The sequence below is a fragment of the Lepidochelys kempii genome, chromosome 10, assembly GCF_965140285.1.
Source record: "Lepidochelys kempii isolate rLepKem1 chromosome 10, rLepKem1.hap1, whole genome shotgun sequence".
NCBI classification, from domain to species: Eukaryota; Metazoa; Chordata; order Testudines; family Cheloniidae; genus Lepidochelys; species Lepidochelys kempii.
This window is the reverse complement of record NC_136389.1, coordinates 32,615,053-32,631,535: the sequence shown is the minus strand read 5'-3', so window position 1 is coordinate 32,631,535 and position 16,483 is coordinate 32,615,053. Positions and strand designations below refer to the sequence as shown.

General features: G+C 52.2%; 1 protein-coding gene across 1 annotated transcript; it reads left to right on the top strand.

Annotated features, from left to right (window-relative positions):
* Nucleotides 1-1,551: 1,551 nt before the first annotated feature.
* DNASE1L2 (deoxyribonuclease 1 like 2) lies at nt 1,552-15,593 on the top strand. Its single transcript, XM_073361415.2, has 9 exons — nt 1,552-1,605; nt 3,267-3,439; nt 6,189-6,277; nt 8,139-8,222; nt 9,969-10,069; nt 11,928-12,040; nt 13,371-13,525; nt 14,250-14,346; nt 15,094-15,593. The coding sequence occupies exons 2-9, from the start codon at nt 3,293-3,295 to the stop codon at nt 15,145-15,147; spliced, it is 840 nt and encodes a 279-aa protein (XP_073217516.1). The 5' UTR covers nt 1,552-1,605; nt 3,267-3,292; the 3' UTR covers nt 15,148-15,593.
* The last annotated feature ends 890 nt before the right edge of the window (nt 15,594-16,483 follow it).

Sequence of the window (16,483 nt, the reverse complement as noted above, 5' to 3'; positions counted from 1 at the left end):
TTAACCACAGACGCAAACAGACTCAGGTGCTCATTAGGTGAAAGAAAAATTGCAGCTACACAGGTCCAAGAAACACCAGTGATCTACAAGGTAATTGTGGGTGGTTGTCCTGAAGGAGAAACTGAGAAGAACCTAAATGAGAGAGATTATCTGGGGAAATAACCAGTTTGGAATAAAGATCTAATCAGCCTGATGGTAGATCCAGACGACACCCCTAAAAGGAAATTGTAATGTTAACCCTAAAGCAACCAAAATTGCTAGTTTAAAAAGGAAAACACTATGATTGTAGCAAATTTTAGACTGACCCAAACGATATAGTTGGCTATTGGCTACAAAGCAGGTAAAAATTGCTACTACGCAACTGCATGATTTGGAAATTTGAATGAGCCATAAAATGCTTTTGAAAATTGGCATATTGGTGTGATTGATGCCTCTCACCCCATTTCCTGGGGGCATGGGTGTGCATGTCCATGGACTCACATGAGCCTGAATTAAGGGAGTGGAAAAAACGGCTCCATTCATTAATTCAAATTAATTCAAAGTTTAAGCAAAAGGTGCTTAACAAGAGATGCAATAAAGTTGTGCGATTGTGAAAGGTTTAAAGGACCTAAATGAACACTCTCTGTCAATAGAACCCTATTTAAAAAGGAAGGTGTATGTGAAATGTATGTGTCAAATAAATTGGCTTTCAAAGGATTCTGCTAAAAATACATTTGCTTCAATAATTAAAGAGCTAAAATTTTTTATTTTGAACATGTAATGGTAAAGGTGAGACAAGTTAGCCTTGTTAAAGTAAAAGTATGTCAAGTAATTCCTGGGATAATTTAAAGTTAAAGGTATTAAGTCCTCAATTGTTGCTGTGCCTTTAAGTTATGATTTTTGGTTCCAAGTCGAAAAGCTGACAGGGGACCCTGAAAAACAAAAGGCAGCAACATACTTGGACTCTGGGGCCAGCAGCCAACATGTTGCTGTACAAAGATAAAGAGGAATTGCCTTTCCTGGCAGGCACTGTTAAATGGTTTTGTCTGTGAAAAAATAACTAGACAAGCAGAACTGCTTTTAACCAAGGATTTGGTTTAATGGGCATTAAGAATTGGTGCCCATGGACGCCGGTCCTAAAACATGACAAATGTCAAACAAAGCAATTAATTTTTGAAGTCCTCAAACCTTTGTTTTATATTTAAACAATGGAGCTTGGACTCTGAAGCAGAACACATGTAACTAATATCAGCTGGCTTTGTTGTAGCAATGACACCATGCCTTTGAAATAGATGCCCCTTTAAACTAGGCGATGCCTGATGTAAATGTCAAAACGAAATTAGTAAATGCAAACAGGTGGAAACAAAACCCTATTCACCACCCTTCTAACCTGCAAAAAAGTGCAGGGGGTGAAGAGGGTAGGAGAAAAAGTAAAGGAGGTAAATTGAAGTATTAAGCATATGCATAGAATGCTTTGTTGCTTGCTTATTGGTCATGTGGGCTATTAGTTAAATGTTGTTGGTTTAATAAGTTAATAGATACAGAAGTTGTTATTTTTATCCTCTGTGAAGACAACCCTCATTTCTCCCCATCTCCTCTGGAAAACATTTCACTTCTGAAACTTTTGTAAGTAACCCTGTTTCCTCTATTCTTTCTGAATTGCTTCCTGAGATCATGGTGATTTGGCTCCACTGCTTTGTTCTAACCTGTTTATCGGAACCATGGAATATCCTGGAGTCTGATTTGTATGGTTCACCAGGGCTGCATTGTTAACTAACCATCTTTGTGTGTAGCAACTGGTTGGTCTGTGGCAGGAAATGATCCTGTATGTAACAGTAACTGATTGCCATATCACTGCAGCAGTTCAAAAGGCTGCCTGTTACGATCTGTCAGGTCTTTATAATAAACTCACTCTTTTTGGGATATTGTACAACCTGGGGTTGAAGCAAGAGCCCCAGCCTTGCTCAGCATAAACATGACTGTGAAATAATGCCTGTCATGGTTACTGTTCCAGGTCCTATCCCAATAGCATCCATATGCAGCTGAAAGCATGAATTCCTTACTACAGCTGGGTGTCCACCAACCCTGTGTCTCTATCCTGGGCAAACCTCATTGAATTAAGTTAAACCCTAAACAACATTGCAAAATGTTAAAGCTGAAAAAAACAAACATTCAAAAGGTTTCTATCTGTATCTCCCAAGGATAAGCAGTCAATAAAAATTTATTATCCTCAGATGGTTTATATAAACTCAAAGGGGTTATATTTTATTTAATTGTTATATTATTTTCCTTTCTACTATGTTTAAAAATGTATTGGATATTAGAATGTATGCTGTGTATAAATATTTGAAAAAGTTTAATCGATATAACACACAAATTAACTCTAAAAAGCTAAAACAAAGTGGTCGGGGAAGAAAGCAGTAATTTTTTTTCACTTATAGAGTGAGCACCCCTGTCTTTGCAGTCAACCCCCCCTGTTTTAGCAATTAACCCTACAAATGCAGGGTCGAATGACTTAGCAACCCCGATAGCAGACACTCCAACAATCTGTGACATGCAGACAGCATACAAATCTGTCATCTTAGCGGCATGGGACCCTCCAATTCCTGAACCAGCCATGCCTGCTACAATGTTGAAGAAATTGCAACTGTCCATTCCCCTTTTGGGGAAGTAAAGGGGACATGCGCGTGAGTGGGGAAGAAGTGGGAGGGTTCCCAGCTTTGAGGATTAGTGGATCTGTAGCCAACATGAGCACCAACAGAGCTGACTAGCAGCTTGTTCCCTGTCCCAGCTTCTCTCATCCTTCTGTGTCCAAGTTCACATTAATGCTCCAGCTTCAGGGCTGTTTAATGCAATCACTTGCTCTGCACTATTTTCAGATATACAGGCACGCAGGGTTAATGAAGGGAACCTACAGAAAGGCTGCCCCATACCTGTGGTAGCTTTAGAGACTGTTTCTAGGGGCTAAAACAGGTGACTGGGAGCCAGGATTCCTGGGTTCTTTTCCCAGCTCTGTTGCTGGTTCACTGGGTAACGTTGGGCAAGTCCCTTCCCCTTTCTTTGCCTTAATTTCCTTATGTGCAAATTAGGGATCATGACATTGACCGATTTCCTGGAGGGTTGTGACAGGTGCAGTTTAGTTTAGTGAGGATTGGTACATGCCTCCTCTGCCAGGAGGCTGTGCACATCACAAGCCACCCACCGCCCCATCATTCCAGCCCAGCCAGCACCCACAGGCGGCATCCTGCTCCTTGCCAATACACTAACCTCTCCACTGATCCCTACAGACGCTGTGTCCCTTCTTGCCTGCAGGATGGGGGCCACGAGGCTGGCACTGGCCTTGCTGTCCCTGGCCTACCTGCTGTGCACAGCCGCCGCGCTGAGAATCTGTGCTTTCAACATCAAGAACTTTGGAGACAGCAAGCTGTCCGACGAGACAACCGCGGGCATCATTGTGAAAGTGAGTGCTCCAGGCTGCCTGGGGTTGCGGCTTGGTGGTGCTGGCTCTGGGGCCAGCTCAGGAACTCAGCAGCAACCAGGGATGGTTTGTGTTCGCAAAGTTTTAAAAGGGCCCCATCTCGGGGATGACAGCAGGCACGTCCCAGGGGCAGAAAGGGGATCGGTACCCACTGTCCAAAGGATTGGGGGTTCATTCAGGGGGTCACTCTCTGCTGGGGAATGGGTGTGGATTCAGGCTGATCACACTCACTCCCCACACCCTGCTGCCTTGGGACTCAGCTCCCCCCGCCCTAGGATGACCAAATGTCCCAATTTTATAGGAACAGTCCTGATATTTGCAGCTTTCTTATGTAGGTGCCTATTACCCCCACCCCCGGCCCCATTTTTCACACTTGCTGCCTGGTCACCCTACGCCCCACTCACCCAGGGCATGGTCTCCGCGGGGGGTGCGGGGGGTTGGTGGCCCTCACCAGCTCCCCACTGGCAGAGGAGGACACACTAGTCAGGCTAGTGGCTGGGATGGGCAGCCCCTGCAGTCCCTGCCCCTGCCCCGTGTGTCATCATTCACACCAGGTGTGAATGATGCTAGGTAACGGGGGGAACTCGCTGCCAGGGCAGGGCAGTGGGGACCTCCCATTTACTCCGGGCAGGCTCCACTGGTGACACTTGCCCTGCTGGGGGGTCGTTCAGGGCAGATGAGGCAGAGCGGCTGCTGGGATCCGGGATCTCCCGCTGGAGACAGGCAGGGAGCTGGTATCCCAGGGCCTTGCTTGGTTCCAGCCCGTTAAAGGGGCTGTTGCCGGCACCCAGTGCCGAGAGGCAAAACAACAGCAGAGGTTGGTTTGCTACCCGGTGTGCTTCACCCAATAATCACAACGGGGTGGAGAAGCAGAAAAGTTTATTTGCAGCTGCAAAAAGGTACAGGGAGAATAGAATCTCAGATCCTGCACCCAGAGCAGGAAGTTACACAGGCTTTTATACATCCTTTCTTCAGCATACTTATCCAATAGCAAGCTGCCCTAAGTATCCATATAGCCAGCCAATCCAGTTACCAGCTAGTTCCCTTGTTTTTTGTATCATTTGTTAAACTATACATAAAGCTGCTTTATTCAGCATTGTTCTTCCATATCTCCCCTGTTTGGCCTTGCTTAGTTTCAGGCAGTCTGACTCTGCAACATACTGTTGCAGATTCTCAGCATAACTGCTGTGTGTGCCTCCAGGCGGGGGGGCCAAGGACACTTGGGCCTAGTACGCAGAGCTGCTGCGAGTGCCTCCAGGCGGGGGGGGGGGGGCAAGGACAGTTGGGCCTAGTGCGGCGGCCGGGGGAGCAAACAGGGCGGGTACGTTAAAGCGCCGCAGGGTCCTTTGCCGCGGCAGCGCTTTAACGTTGCTGCCCCTTCCCCATCGGCGGCCCGGCCGGTCCGGACCCGACCAGCCGGGCCCCCGACGTGGGAGGCAAAAGGGGCAGGGATGTTAAACCGCTGCCGTGGCAGCGCTTTGATGTGGGCTGGGTACGGGCCAGTGCGGTTCTTACCGGTACGCCGTACCGGCCCCTACCGGCTCCCTTTCACCCCGGAGTGGCAGGGAAGAAAAGAGGCCGGGGATGCCGGGGCTCAGCAGCCAGGGACATTGGCACCTCCCTGAGCCCGGTGCGCCCCTCCCCCATTCCTCCCTCACACCGGGACAGATGCCACTCAGCTAGTCACCCTAGGAAATGGCTGGAGGTTGCCAGGGCCACCCCAGCCTGGCAGCGGGATGGGCCTTTCCAAGTGCCCTTGCTCAGAGCCCAAGCCACTCAGCGGCTGCAGGGTTGGCTGGCCCGGCCATTCTTCTGGTGCCAAACCCAGCCCATGGCCTGCAGACACGGCCCCTCTGCCTCCCTGCCCCCCTCACGGCTAGGAGAAAAGAGACCCACCAACCAGGCGTCCCCGGCTCTGAACACCGGGGAATCCAAATAGCACTGAGCCAGGAGGTGCCCGGGCTGTGGGCTGGCTGGGTGCACTGCAATTGCACCCTGCCCAGGGCTGTTTGCAGTCCTATAGCATGACAGGCAGGCTCAGCTGCCTCCTCTCTGGAAAGGGTGCAGCTTTCGAGCCAGAAGAGAGGCACCGCCATGCCTGCGCTCACCTCCGGGGGAAGCCAGAGAGATGGGCCCAACCCAGGCCAAATCTGGGCCTGGACTCCTGACTGCAGTGCTCTGTGCTCCTACACGGAGGCTGGGTTCTGGTGTGTGGAGCCGGCCCAGGTAGAGACAGGATCCGCTGTGACCCAGGCCACAGGCCGCTGGAGCAGGACCTGACTTTTGCTGCACGGTGCCCCCTCCTTGTCTCTTAGCTCCGAGGGGATGCTGTGGCTGTGCGTCAAGAGGCTCTTCACTGTTCTGTGACCTCAGGCAAGTCCCTTCCCCACTCCGTGCTCTGGAGAGCCTGGCAGGGCACAGGCACCAGCTACTACCTTGATTCCCCAGATTGCAGAGTCGGGGGGCTCCATCTGTCCCTCAGTGGGGTTCCAGCGCTGTCCGTGAGGCTGGCCCATTGCACATGTACAATTCGAGTGGCACTGGAGCCATCTTCGTCCCTCTCTGGGGCTGTGTATCGCACCATGCCGGTGTCCACTGACCGCAGGGCCCAGCGCTCTGCACCCAGCCCACAGCCAGTGCACATCAGGGCAGGGAACAGAGCTGCCCCTCCAGCCCTCCCTGCCGTTTGCTCCCGGCTGTGCGCTGACAACTGCCCCCATGCCGCCCGCAGATCCTGTCGCGGTACGACATTGCCCTGGTGCAGGAGGTGCGGGATGCCGATCTCAGCGCCGTGACCAACCTCCTAGACCAGCTCAACAGGTAACCTCCGGAGTAGGTGGCAGGGACATGTCTCAGTCCCCATTAGTGATTGTGACCGAATCCAACGGAAGTCATTCAGTTAGGGTGAACTGCAAAGAATGGGACAGACAATCCCCAAAGCTGGGGGATATTCCAATACTTAGATTTACCAAACCAGCACAAAACTGCTTCTATAATATCTCACTGGTTACCCAGGAGTCAATAACACAGTTCCTTTAAAGCAACCCGGTCTCAGGCCTCCACCCAGAAACCCAAGTAAGATATGATGAAGATTACTGAAAATCTTATTCATCATATAAGAAAGATCTACCAATCCCAAAGGATCGGACACATTACCTCCCAGGTTAATGAATATTTCAGATCTTACCAAATACACACTACAGCCAATTCTTATTATAAACTAAAATTTATTTAAAAAAAGAAAAGAGAGAGTATTTGTAGTTGTAAAGAGTTCTTTCAGAATTAGTTCATAGGTTATAGTTCAATGTTTATATTCAGGGTGTTCCAGCTTAGGACTGGGATCTCAGCCTTATGACTTAAGCTTCCCCTGCATGAAGCATCAAGCACGTCAGAGATAAAAAGGATTGGGACCCAAGGCATCTTTATACAGTTTCAGGCCTTCTTGTGATAGCTCAGAGTCTTAGGTGAACAATAGACACTCATGGGGACTTTGAAGTGGATCCATTTCCTAAGCATCGCTGGTAATTATCTACACAGATTAACATAAGGCAATTGCCCGTTTTCCATCATTCTCAGGTAATTTGCTATAAATTTCAAAGCGAGATGAACACAGTGATAACCTATGTTTACAGGTTTCAGAGTGGTAGCCGTGTTAGTCTGTATCAGCAAAAAGAGTCTCTAAGGTGCCACAAGTACTCCTATGTTTACAGTTCAATTAAATGTTAATATTCCCTTTGGATCTCTGAATCAATAGCTATAGTGACAGACAGGAACTGTCTGTTTACATGGCTAACATTTACAAGATATAAGTACACACATACAATTACCATCACCTCCAATTCTCTAACAATACAGGTTTGCATTTCAAAGTTCTAGCTTATCTAGTATGGAGTGGCCCTAATTACCATTCACACGTCTCTAATGGTTGACTCTGTATCATTTATCCTGAAGAATCCTTACCCTTTCTGGCCATACAGCACACTTTGTATAAGATTTGTTGCAATTATATAACAGTGGTAGCAACAATGATTTGCATGGTCATATTTTAAATTAGACAATGTCACAGTGATAAACGAGGCCACAGAGCAGTCACCAGGCAAAGGGGCCGGCTCCAGGCTCCAGGGTCTGGGAGGCCAAATCCAGCCTTGTCAGCACGAGATCCTCAGCTGGACGGGGCCACGTATCTGTGCATAGGGCTGTGTCAGTGTCAGGAAGGGACTCATGCGCTGCACAGCAGCAGATGGCACGTAACCATGTGTCCTTGGCTCGACAGCGAGAGAGTCTCCTTCAGCTCCCGTGGTCAGTGGGCGCACAGAGAGTGCAGGCTGGAGATCAGCAGGTGAAAGGTGCGAGCACAGGGCGAAGGAGCATTGTGGGCTGGCTAATTAGCTGGCGTCTGTAGGGAGAAGATCTGAGTGCCAAGTAAGTGACTAGTGCCAGGACCCGCCTCTGCCCCATATAAAGAGCAGGGCAAAGGGGAGCAGAGGGAGAGTAAAGCGGGGAATGGCTCGGGGGGGACGGGAGATGTTTTTCTGGCAGGTCCACACACAGGACCTGGCTCCCTTGGCACTCCCGCTGGGTACATTGGAGGCACCCCACTTACACTGTTGGAGTGGGAGGCTCAGAGCTGAGGCCAGCCTGTGAGGTCATCACTGCTGTTCTCCTTTGTGTCCCCCCGCAGTGCGTCGAAGCATCAGTACAGCTATGAGATCAGCGAGCCTCTGGGTCGGGAGAACTACAAGGAGATGTACCTCTTCATTTACAGGTAACAGGGCTCATGGAAGAGGCTGGATCAGCAGCTGCCAGCCTGGAGACAGGCCTGGCTTGCCTCCCCCTGTGTACATCAGCAGCAACTCCTGGGGAACCTGACCCACGGCATCTGTGGTGCTCCTGACCCCACACAGAGTGGCCCCTTCACACCTCCTCTCAGGCCCCTTTTAAGCTGGCAGCGTGGTGTAGAGGGGTCTTAGTTTAAACAAGAATGAGGGCCACAGTGTTTGGGCACAAGGCAATCTCTTGGTCTAGGGGGAGTGAGGGCTGGGATCTGGGGGTCAGAGCTAAGGCCCTTTGCATCACAGTAGCTGTGTATTTACATGCTTCTAAACACGTCTGTTGGACAGCATGTCCCACATGCGGCATTTCCTGCCTGGATGATATTTGCTTGGCGGGTGTCATGGGACAAGCACCCCGCATCCCCTCTTGGGGCAGGGTGAGGGTTGTTATTTCCCCGCAGCTGAGTTTGTACGATCACCCCTTGTCTTGGGACAGCGTAACCTAGGGGTAAAAATCAATATGAGTGCCCTCCCTCAGGGCTGCATGGCCCAACGGCCAGAGTCAGTATAACTGCCCTCTCCTTCAGGCCTGTGGGGCCTAATGGCCAGTCAGGGGAATGGGCCACCACCAGGGTGGGTGGCAACCATGTAGGGGGACCTGGTCCCTCCCTGCTCCATCGGGTCCCCGCTCAGTGCCAAGTATGTTTGCCACTTAGTCAGCAGGAACACTGCCATCTGAAACACACTGACACCATCCAACACATTGACTAATGCCCCCTGAGCTCCTTCCTACGCTGTCTAGGTGCAATGGTCCTGGCATCTCCAAGATATTTGGGCTCCTCAGCCTATGCGGCTCTCAGTAGCTCTGTCGCTCCTTGGGCATCTGCAGGAGCTTGGGCATTCACCTGGGTCTCAGGCTAAATCTTTTGTGGACCCCTTAGACATAGTCCCTGGACCCCCAGAGGTCCGCAGACCACAGGTTGAGAATCATGGCTCTAGAGGACATTGGTATCGGGCTGTATCCGAGCAGTCCAGATGTGTTAAAACCCCTGAGTCAAACAACAGACAACAGCATCATGAACAAACCTTATAGTGAACCATTGCTGCCTGATGCTCTCAGCACCCTGGGGCTGGCTTGGCACGGAGCTCCGACATGGACCAAAGGGACCCTGCTGCCCCCAGGCCACCCCACTGCGTTCCAACAGCTGAACAAATGAACGAATGAACAATGGGCCAGAGCCACAGTTGGTATTGACGGGGGCAGCGCTGTCAAGGGCCGTGGAGCTATATCAACCGACACCAGCTGAGGATCTGGCCCATTGCCTCAGGACCAATTTCTCCTGTGTTGACAAGGAAGCTCTCAGCACTGAGGAGCTGTAGCAGCAGGTGATCCACTGGGCATGAGACCTCTGCCTTCTGGTGACCCGTTAGGCTGGAGATGTACTGACAAAGCTGCATTGTAATAGCTGGGGACGGGGACGCTACAGGCTGGGATTGAGGGGCACCGGCAGAGCTGTGGGTGGGGAGCCCAGGGCTAGGAAGGTAGGGGGCTGTGGGTCAGGATTGAGGGGTGCTGGCAGAGCTGTGGGTGGGGAGCGCAGGGCTGGGACAGTAGGGGGCTGTGGGTCAGGACTGAGGGGTGGGGAGCTCCTACCAAGCCAAACCCTCTGGCATGAACAGCTGGAGCCCCCTTCCTGTCCTCTTACTGACTCTCTCCCCTCCCTGCTGTTTCCCCCCAGGGAGCAGACGGTGTCTGTAGTGGCCACGTACCAGTATCCAGACCCAAGCAACATCTTCAGTCGGGAGCCCTTCATTGTAAAGTTCTCATCCCCCAACTCGAGTAAGCAGAGCCCACTGGCAGGAGTGACCCCAACCCCCGCCCAGCCCCATGCAGGGCCCTGCTCCCAGTTTGCAGCATCCTGAAGCTCAAGTCACCAACCAGAGACTCAGAGCAGCTGTGAGCCCCACTGAGCTGGAGCAGGCTGGCGAGCCACATCCTCGAGTGGAGTGAATGTCTGGGCAGGAGTGATGTAGGATCCACGTGCTGGCTTGTGCGCTGTGCTGAGGGGGTGACATATTCATGGCCCCAGGACGGGTGCATTGTCACTGCTTCCAGCAGGGAGGGACCCGGCCCTCCTGCTCTGGGCTTAGGCCCTGGTGCTGGAGGGCAGGGAGACTCTGCTACGTCTGAGAAGTGTGGCTGTGGGGGTCCGAGGGTACCGGCTCATACAGTACGCAGAGGACTGAACCCTGCAGTCACATTCAGCTACAACCCAGTGTATGTGCATAGCGAGAGCTGCACAGGAGGGATGTGACGAGATGCTCGGATCTCCACCCTGGATTCCCCATTCTCACCCACCCAGTGGGGCATGGGGCTCTGGCTATGTTGGCTAATAGGGGACAGGACACTCATAGATGTAGACCAGGGGAGGGCAAACTACGGCCCGTGGGGATTTCCAGCCCCATGGCACAGTGGGGCTAAGCAGGCTCCCTGCCTGCCCTGTCCCAGCACTGCTCCTGGAAGCGGCTGGCCCCACGTCTCTGTGGCCCCAGGGGTGGGGGCAGAGGGCTCCGTGCGCTGCCCTTGCCTGCAGGCACCACCCACCGCAGCTCTCATTGCCCAGGAATGGGGAACCGTGGTCAATGGGAGCTTCGGGGGTGGTACCCGCAGGCGAGGGCAGTGCGTGGCGGAGCTGCCTGCCCCAGCCCACCCCCAGGAGCCACTGCTGGACATGCTGGCCACTTCCGGGAGCGGCACAGGGCCAGGGCAGGCAGGCAGCCTGCTTTAGCCCCACTGCACGCCACTGCCACCCCAGAGCCGCTCAAGGTAAGCAGCACCGGGCCAGAGCCCGCACCCCTCCTGCACCCCGCACTCCAACCCCCTGCCCTGAGCCCCATAACCCCCTGCCTTGAGCCCCCTGCCCTGAGCCCCCTCCTGCACTCCACAGCTCCTCCTGCCTTGAGCCCCCAACCTCCTGCCCTGAGCCCCCTCCTGCACTCTGCATCCCCTCCTGAACCCCAACCCCTTGCCCTGAGCCCCTGCATACCACACCCCCTCCCACACCCTGCACTCCCTCCCGCACCCCAACCCCCTGCCCCAGCTCTACATTCATGGCCCTGCATGCAATTTCCCCACCCAGATGTGGCCCTTGGGTGAAAAGTTTTCCCACCCCTGATATAGACGAAGGGAGAGAGCTGAACATGTCCCCTGGGCGGGGGCACTCTTGTCCCCACTAGGTCAGGGCGCCCCAGGGCAGCGCTACTGGAGGTGTTACTGAAGCTGACGGACAAACCTTATGGTTCAGGACTGTGTGTGTTCACGCACGTGTGTATGGTGGCTCTGTGTGTGTGTGTGCACACGCATGTGTATGATGGCTCTGAGTGTGTGCACACGTGTGTTGGCTCAGTGTGTGTATGATGGCTGGGTGTGTATGAGTATGAGATGGCTGGGTGTCTGCGTGTGAAAGCTCTGCGTGTGTGCGAGATGGCTCTGTGTGTGTGTGTGTGCGATGGCTGGGGGGTGTGGGTGTGGGTGAGAGAGAGATGGCTGGCTGGGTGTGTGATGGTTGGGTGTGTGTGAGCATGAGATGGCTGTGTGTGTGATGACTGTGTGTGTTTGTGAGAGCTTTGCATATGTTGTGCGAGATGGCTCTCTGTGTGCATGTGTGTGATCACTCTGTAACTTGTGTCTCTGGCAGAGGTGCAAGAGTTCGTGCTGGTGCCCCTCCATACGGCCCCCAGTGAGGCTGTGGCAGAGATCGACGCCCTCTACGATGTCTACTTAGATGTCATCGACAAGTGGGGGACTGACGTAAGCAGAAGTATCTGGGTGCAAACCTAGCCCTGTGTGAATGTACGACGGGGCTTTAGATTCACAGCTGTTATGGCCAGAAGGGCCTGTTCTGACCATCCAGTCTGAGCTCCTGCATCGTCCAGGGTAGAGAACCCAGGTCCCTCTCCCCCTTGCTTAGAGCTGGGTTGGTATTAACTATACAGTTCCTGTGGAACCCACAGCGTCCATCGGCTGCTGCCTCTGGGCCACCACGCTAGCTAGGAAGGAGCCAGCTGCGCAGGCAATCAGCTGAAATCTCATTCCCAGAGGAGCTGGCTGGGATGCTCCATGGTCTGGAGTGTGCTCCCAGACAACTCCAGGGTGATGCTGGCATAGTTCCACTGACAGCAGCGTGACATACCCCCAGTGTAAATAGCCGTCTGTGTCTCCGGCTCTGTGGGATGGTGGCTAAATGCCACGAAAATGCCCACATTTCTCTGATGCAGATCACGTGCCGTCACCACCTCCTGCAGGCCTGGCTCTGTGGGGCACGGACCGGGCAGTTTATGGACAGACTTGGAGCTCCCCTGATTCCAGGTGGCTGCTCCTGCAGGGACAGCCTCTGCTGGCAGAGTATAAGAGCTCTGTGCTTAGTGCCTGGTCCTGCATCAGTAGCACGTCTCTGGGAGGTTGGTGGCTGGCAAAATGCCTTTTTGATGGAAAATGCGGTTTCTGCAAAATCAACATTTTCTTTGGGGAAAATGTTTATGGAAAAATGTTGATTTTCCTGCAGGAAAAGGGAAACGAACTATCTGATGTAGGGTCATGTTGACCCGAAGCACAGGGTTGTTGAATGGCATCAAAACATTTCATTTTGAGGAGGTCTGGCAGTGAAGCATCTGCCAATTCTGCAGCAGGGCCTCATTACCCATTCTCCCCATGGGATCTCTGGATGGACTACATCTCCCATGATACACCACAGTCTCCCCTCAAGATGTAGTCTGGTCAGGGAATGTGGCTCAGTGGGTGAATGGGGGCATAAGGCACCTGGACTACAACTCCCATGAGGCAATGCAGCAGCTTCGGCACATGCCTTTTAACAGCTGACCCCAAACAAAAGGTTTAGACCTTTCCAAATCAAACCTTTCTACTCTGGGTAAAACTTTGATATTTTGACTTTTCGTCCCAATTCAAGACAAAACCAAACAGTGAAATTTCAGCCTTTCCCCAGGATGCAAATTCTGCTTTTCACTCAGTCCTCACCGCACAGTCCAAAGGGTGCTCAGGCACTGACTGCGTCTCTCTCATGCCCGATCCCAGTGCCTGCCAGTACCGAACACACAGCCCATTCACGCCATTCCTTCTGTAGAATATCATGTTCCTTGGAGACTTCAACGCCGACTGCTCCTACGTCAAGAACGGGGACTGGGGGTCCATCCGCCTGCGCACCAGCGAGGTGTTCAAGTGGCTCATCCCTGACAGTGCAGACACCACCGTTGGGAAGTCAGACTGCGCCTACGACCGGTGAGACGCTGCCTTTCCGAGCGTCACAATGGGCAGGCCTCTCTTGGCAAGCACGGCGCAGCCCTGGGGCCTGAACATTCCTCCGGCCCTGCAGGGAGAGACCCCGGCTCCTGGCACAGGCAGAGACCCACCTACAGATGCAGGAGATATCCAAGGGTTCCCTCTGTATTTCCTGGTGGGCTATTAACAAGTCTCAGAACAGGTGGAGTAACTTGGGCCTGTCAGGAGAATGGCTGTGTGTGGGAGGGTGTGTGCATGCCTGCTGGGGGAAGGTTGGCTGAAGCCAGCAGTCCGATTGTGTGGGCAACATGAGCGCAGCACAGAGGACATGAGAGTGAATGAAGCTGCTGACGGCGATCCTCCGTCTGGGGGATCCACAGAGCAGTTGTGATTCAGGACTCACAGGGCACTCTGCTGGCTGCCTGTGCCTGCATTCCCTCTTGTGGCTGAACTAGAAGAGCTTCAGCGAAAGCCTTGGGTGGGGGCTTCTTTGCCTAGGTCTTAGCTCTTGTTTTTCATCAGAGACCCACTCTCGGAGGCCTGGCACAGACAATGGCAGATGGCATTTGGTGTCGGGGAAAAGAAGGGCTGAAGACTAGCCCAGCACTGATACTAACCCCAGATCCTCGGAGTTGGGATTTTTCCTTGCTGTGTTTGAATCTGAAATGAAAGCCCCTGGAAAGTGCAGGGGTTTAACCCCGAGTCTTGTGTTGTCATGTTCCAGGATTGTGGTGTGCGGCCCCAAGCTGAAGAAAAGCATCAAGCCCAAGTCTGCTGATGTCTATGATTTCCAACACGCTTTCAAACTGGAGGAAGCCGAGGTGTGGTGGGCTGAAACTGAGAGCAAACATTTAATTCCTTTAGACAGCGAAGCTCTTCCTGCTTGTTAAATTCCGGGGTAGACCCCTGGCTGTGCGGGACAGTCATACTAGGGACATCCTTAAGAACCAGACAGGGCCTCTGGCCAGACCCAAGCATCCTCGTTTATAAAACATTTTGAAAAAATGACAGGGATGTCTGCAACTCTGCCAGGAAAAGGTGAGCTCTCAAGGCTTTATAACTGGGAGTTTTGGATGCCTGTAGCACTCACAAGTGATGAAGCAAACAGGTCACTGATGACCTCCATAAACCACAGCTTCCCACCCTCCTCTGTGTGCACTCCATCAGCATCCAAGGGTTGTCGCAAAGGTGGTGGGAACTATTTTTTACGTCCCTTCGTGGGTAGGTGTCTTTAGTGGCCAGGAGTCCATAGCGCACCAAGGATAAAGAAAACAATAACTCATGCATTTAAAACTTCTCTAAACGAGCTCTTCTCTCCCTAGAAACCTACAGCTTGAAAGTCAAGGGTGTCAGGCCCTTCCCCTAGAAAACTCCAGCTTGGGGATAGTTCTAGCTCTGTAAGGCTAAGGGAGAGCTTCACCCTTTCTGAGACCCAGCTGGGGACATTGCCAGTCTTGAGGTTGGGCAAGGGAAAGGCCCCTGGGAAGGTTACCCGCTGCACATGTAGCCAGGTGGATCTAAGCTGGTGGAGCTGTTACACTGTGTCCCCACTTGCTGTTCCCATGCAGGCCCTGGCTGTCAGCGACCATTTCCCGGTGGAGGTGACGCTGAAGGCTCACTGAAGCTCCAGGCTGCCTTCACCAGCACCTGCTCAGAATCCTCTCCCTCTGCAGCAGTGGAGCGTGGCTGCCCAGCCCCACCAACTGTAACTATCATCCCGAAAGGACCCTCAGCACCAGCATTGGCCATCCCTGCAGGACAACATCGTTGGCCGAACCAGCCCTCCTCGTACAGCCAGGGTTTAAGTCAATGCCACGTTAGCAAAAGATGCCGGCATGGCAGCCCTGATGCCTGAGGTCCTAAGTCACAGGACAGCCAGTACAAGCAGCTAGCAGGCCCATCTGCCACCCATCACAGCCTGGCTCTGCAGCAGCCCAGTTGTAAGTGGGGTTCTATCTACCAGGCCCATTCAGCCCTTGGCAGCACCCTCCATCTATCAGAGCACAATGACCTTCAGCTACTATGAACCTGAGCTGGATTCCAACTGCAGTCTGATTTCCAAACAATACTTGCCTGGAAGGATGCATTTGGTCCCAGGGTTTCCTTATCCAAAATTACTGTATGTGTAAACACTGTAACTTGTGGCCTCAGGTGAAGGGAAATGACCCCTTTGCCTGTAGCCACCTGTTAGGATACAGATATTCAGGCCTGTCTGTCAAGGCCTGTACTCTAAGAATTTAGGTGTATTCTTATCACTTGGCTAGTTAGAGGTATAAAAGAAAGAATCAAAATCACTGTCTGCCGGTGTAAGGTCCTTCTCTTACTGTGACAGTCCCAGGTCCTGTTCTTAGGCTAAGGCCTTTGGCTAACCAACAGAGGCAGCCATAAGCTGGGAAGCGAATGGTCACATCCTCACATTCCAACCTAGTCACATTGAAATAAGGTGCTATTGGGCTGTTAGGAATACAATCCTGCCCTGATAGTGCCTATTGCCTCTAGAGAAAGGGAAGTGCCTAGAAGATGTAAAAGGAAACTTAGTTTGATAGCATCCTGTCTGGCAAGAACTCACTTATCAATAGCTGGGATGTGAAATCCTCACTTCTGTATTGTCATTATAGTTCCCACTTTGCTATTGTTTGTCTGTATAATCTCTGTCTGGTTCTGTGATTGTTCCTGTCTGCTGTATAATTAATTTTGCTGGGTGTAAACTAATTAAGGTGGTGGGATATAACTGGTTACATAATCATGTTACAATATGTTAGGACTGGTTAGTTAAATTTCAGGAAAATGATTGGTTAAGGTATAGCTAAGCAGAACTCGAGTTTTACTATATAGTCTGCAGTCAATCAGGAAGTGGGGTGGGTGGGTGTGGGGGAGAGGGAAATGGGAACAGGGAATGGGGGTGGGGAAATTGGAATCATGTTTGGCTAAGGACAGGAATGGGAACAAGGACACAGG

Coding starts and splice junctions, on each gene's coding strand:
- DNASE1L2 (XM_073361415.2), top strand. CDS start 3,293: ATGGGGGCCACGAGGCTGGCACTGGCCTTGCTGTCCCTGGCCTACCTG. Junction 6,278..8,138: donor CTCCTAGACCAGCTCAACAG/GTAACCTCCGGA, acceptor GTCCCCCCGCAG/TGCGTCGAAGCATCAGTACA. Junction 8,223..9,968: donor ATGTACCTCTTCATTTACAG/GTAACAGGGCTC, acceptor GTTTCCCCCCAG/GGAGCAGACGGTGTCTGTAG.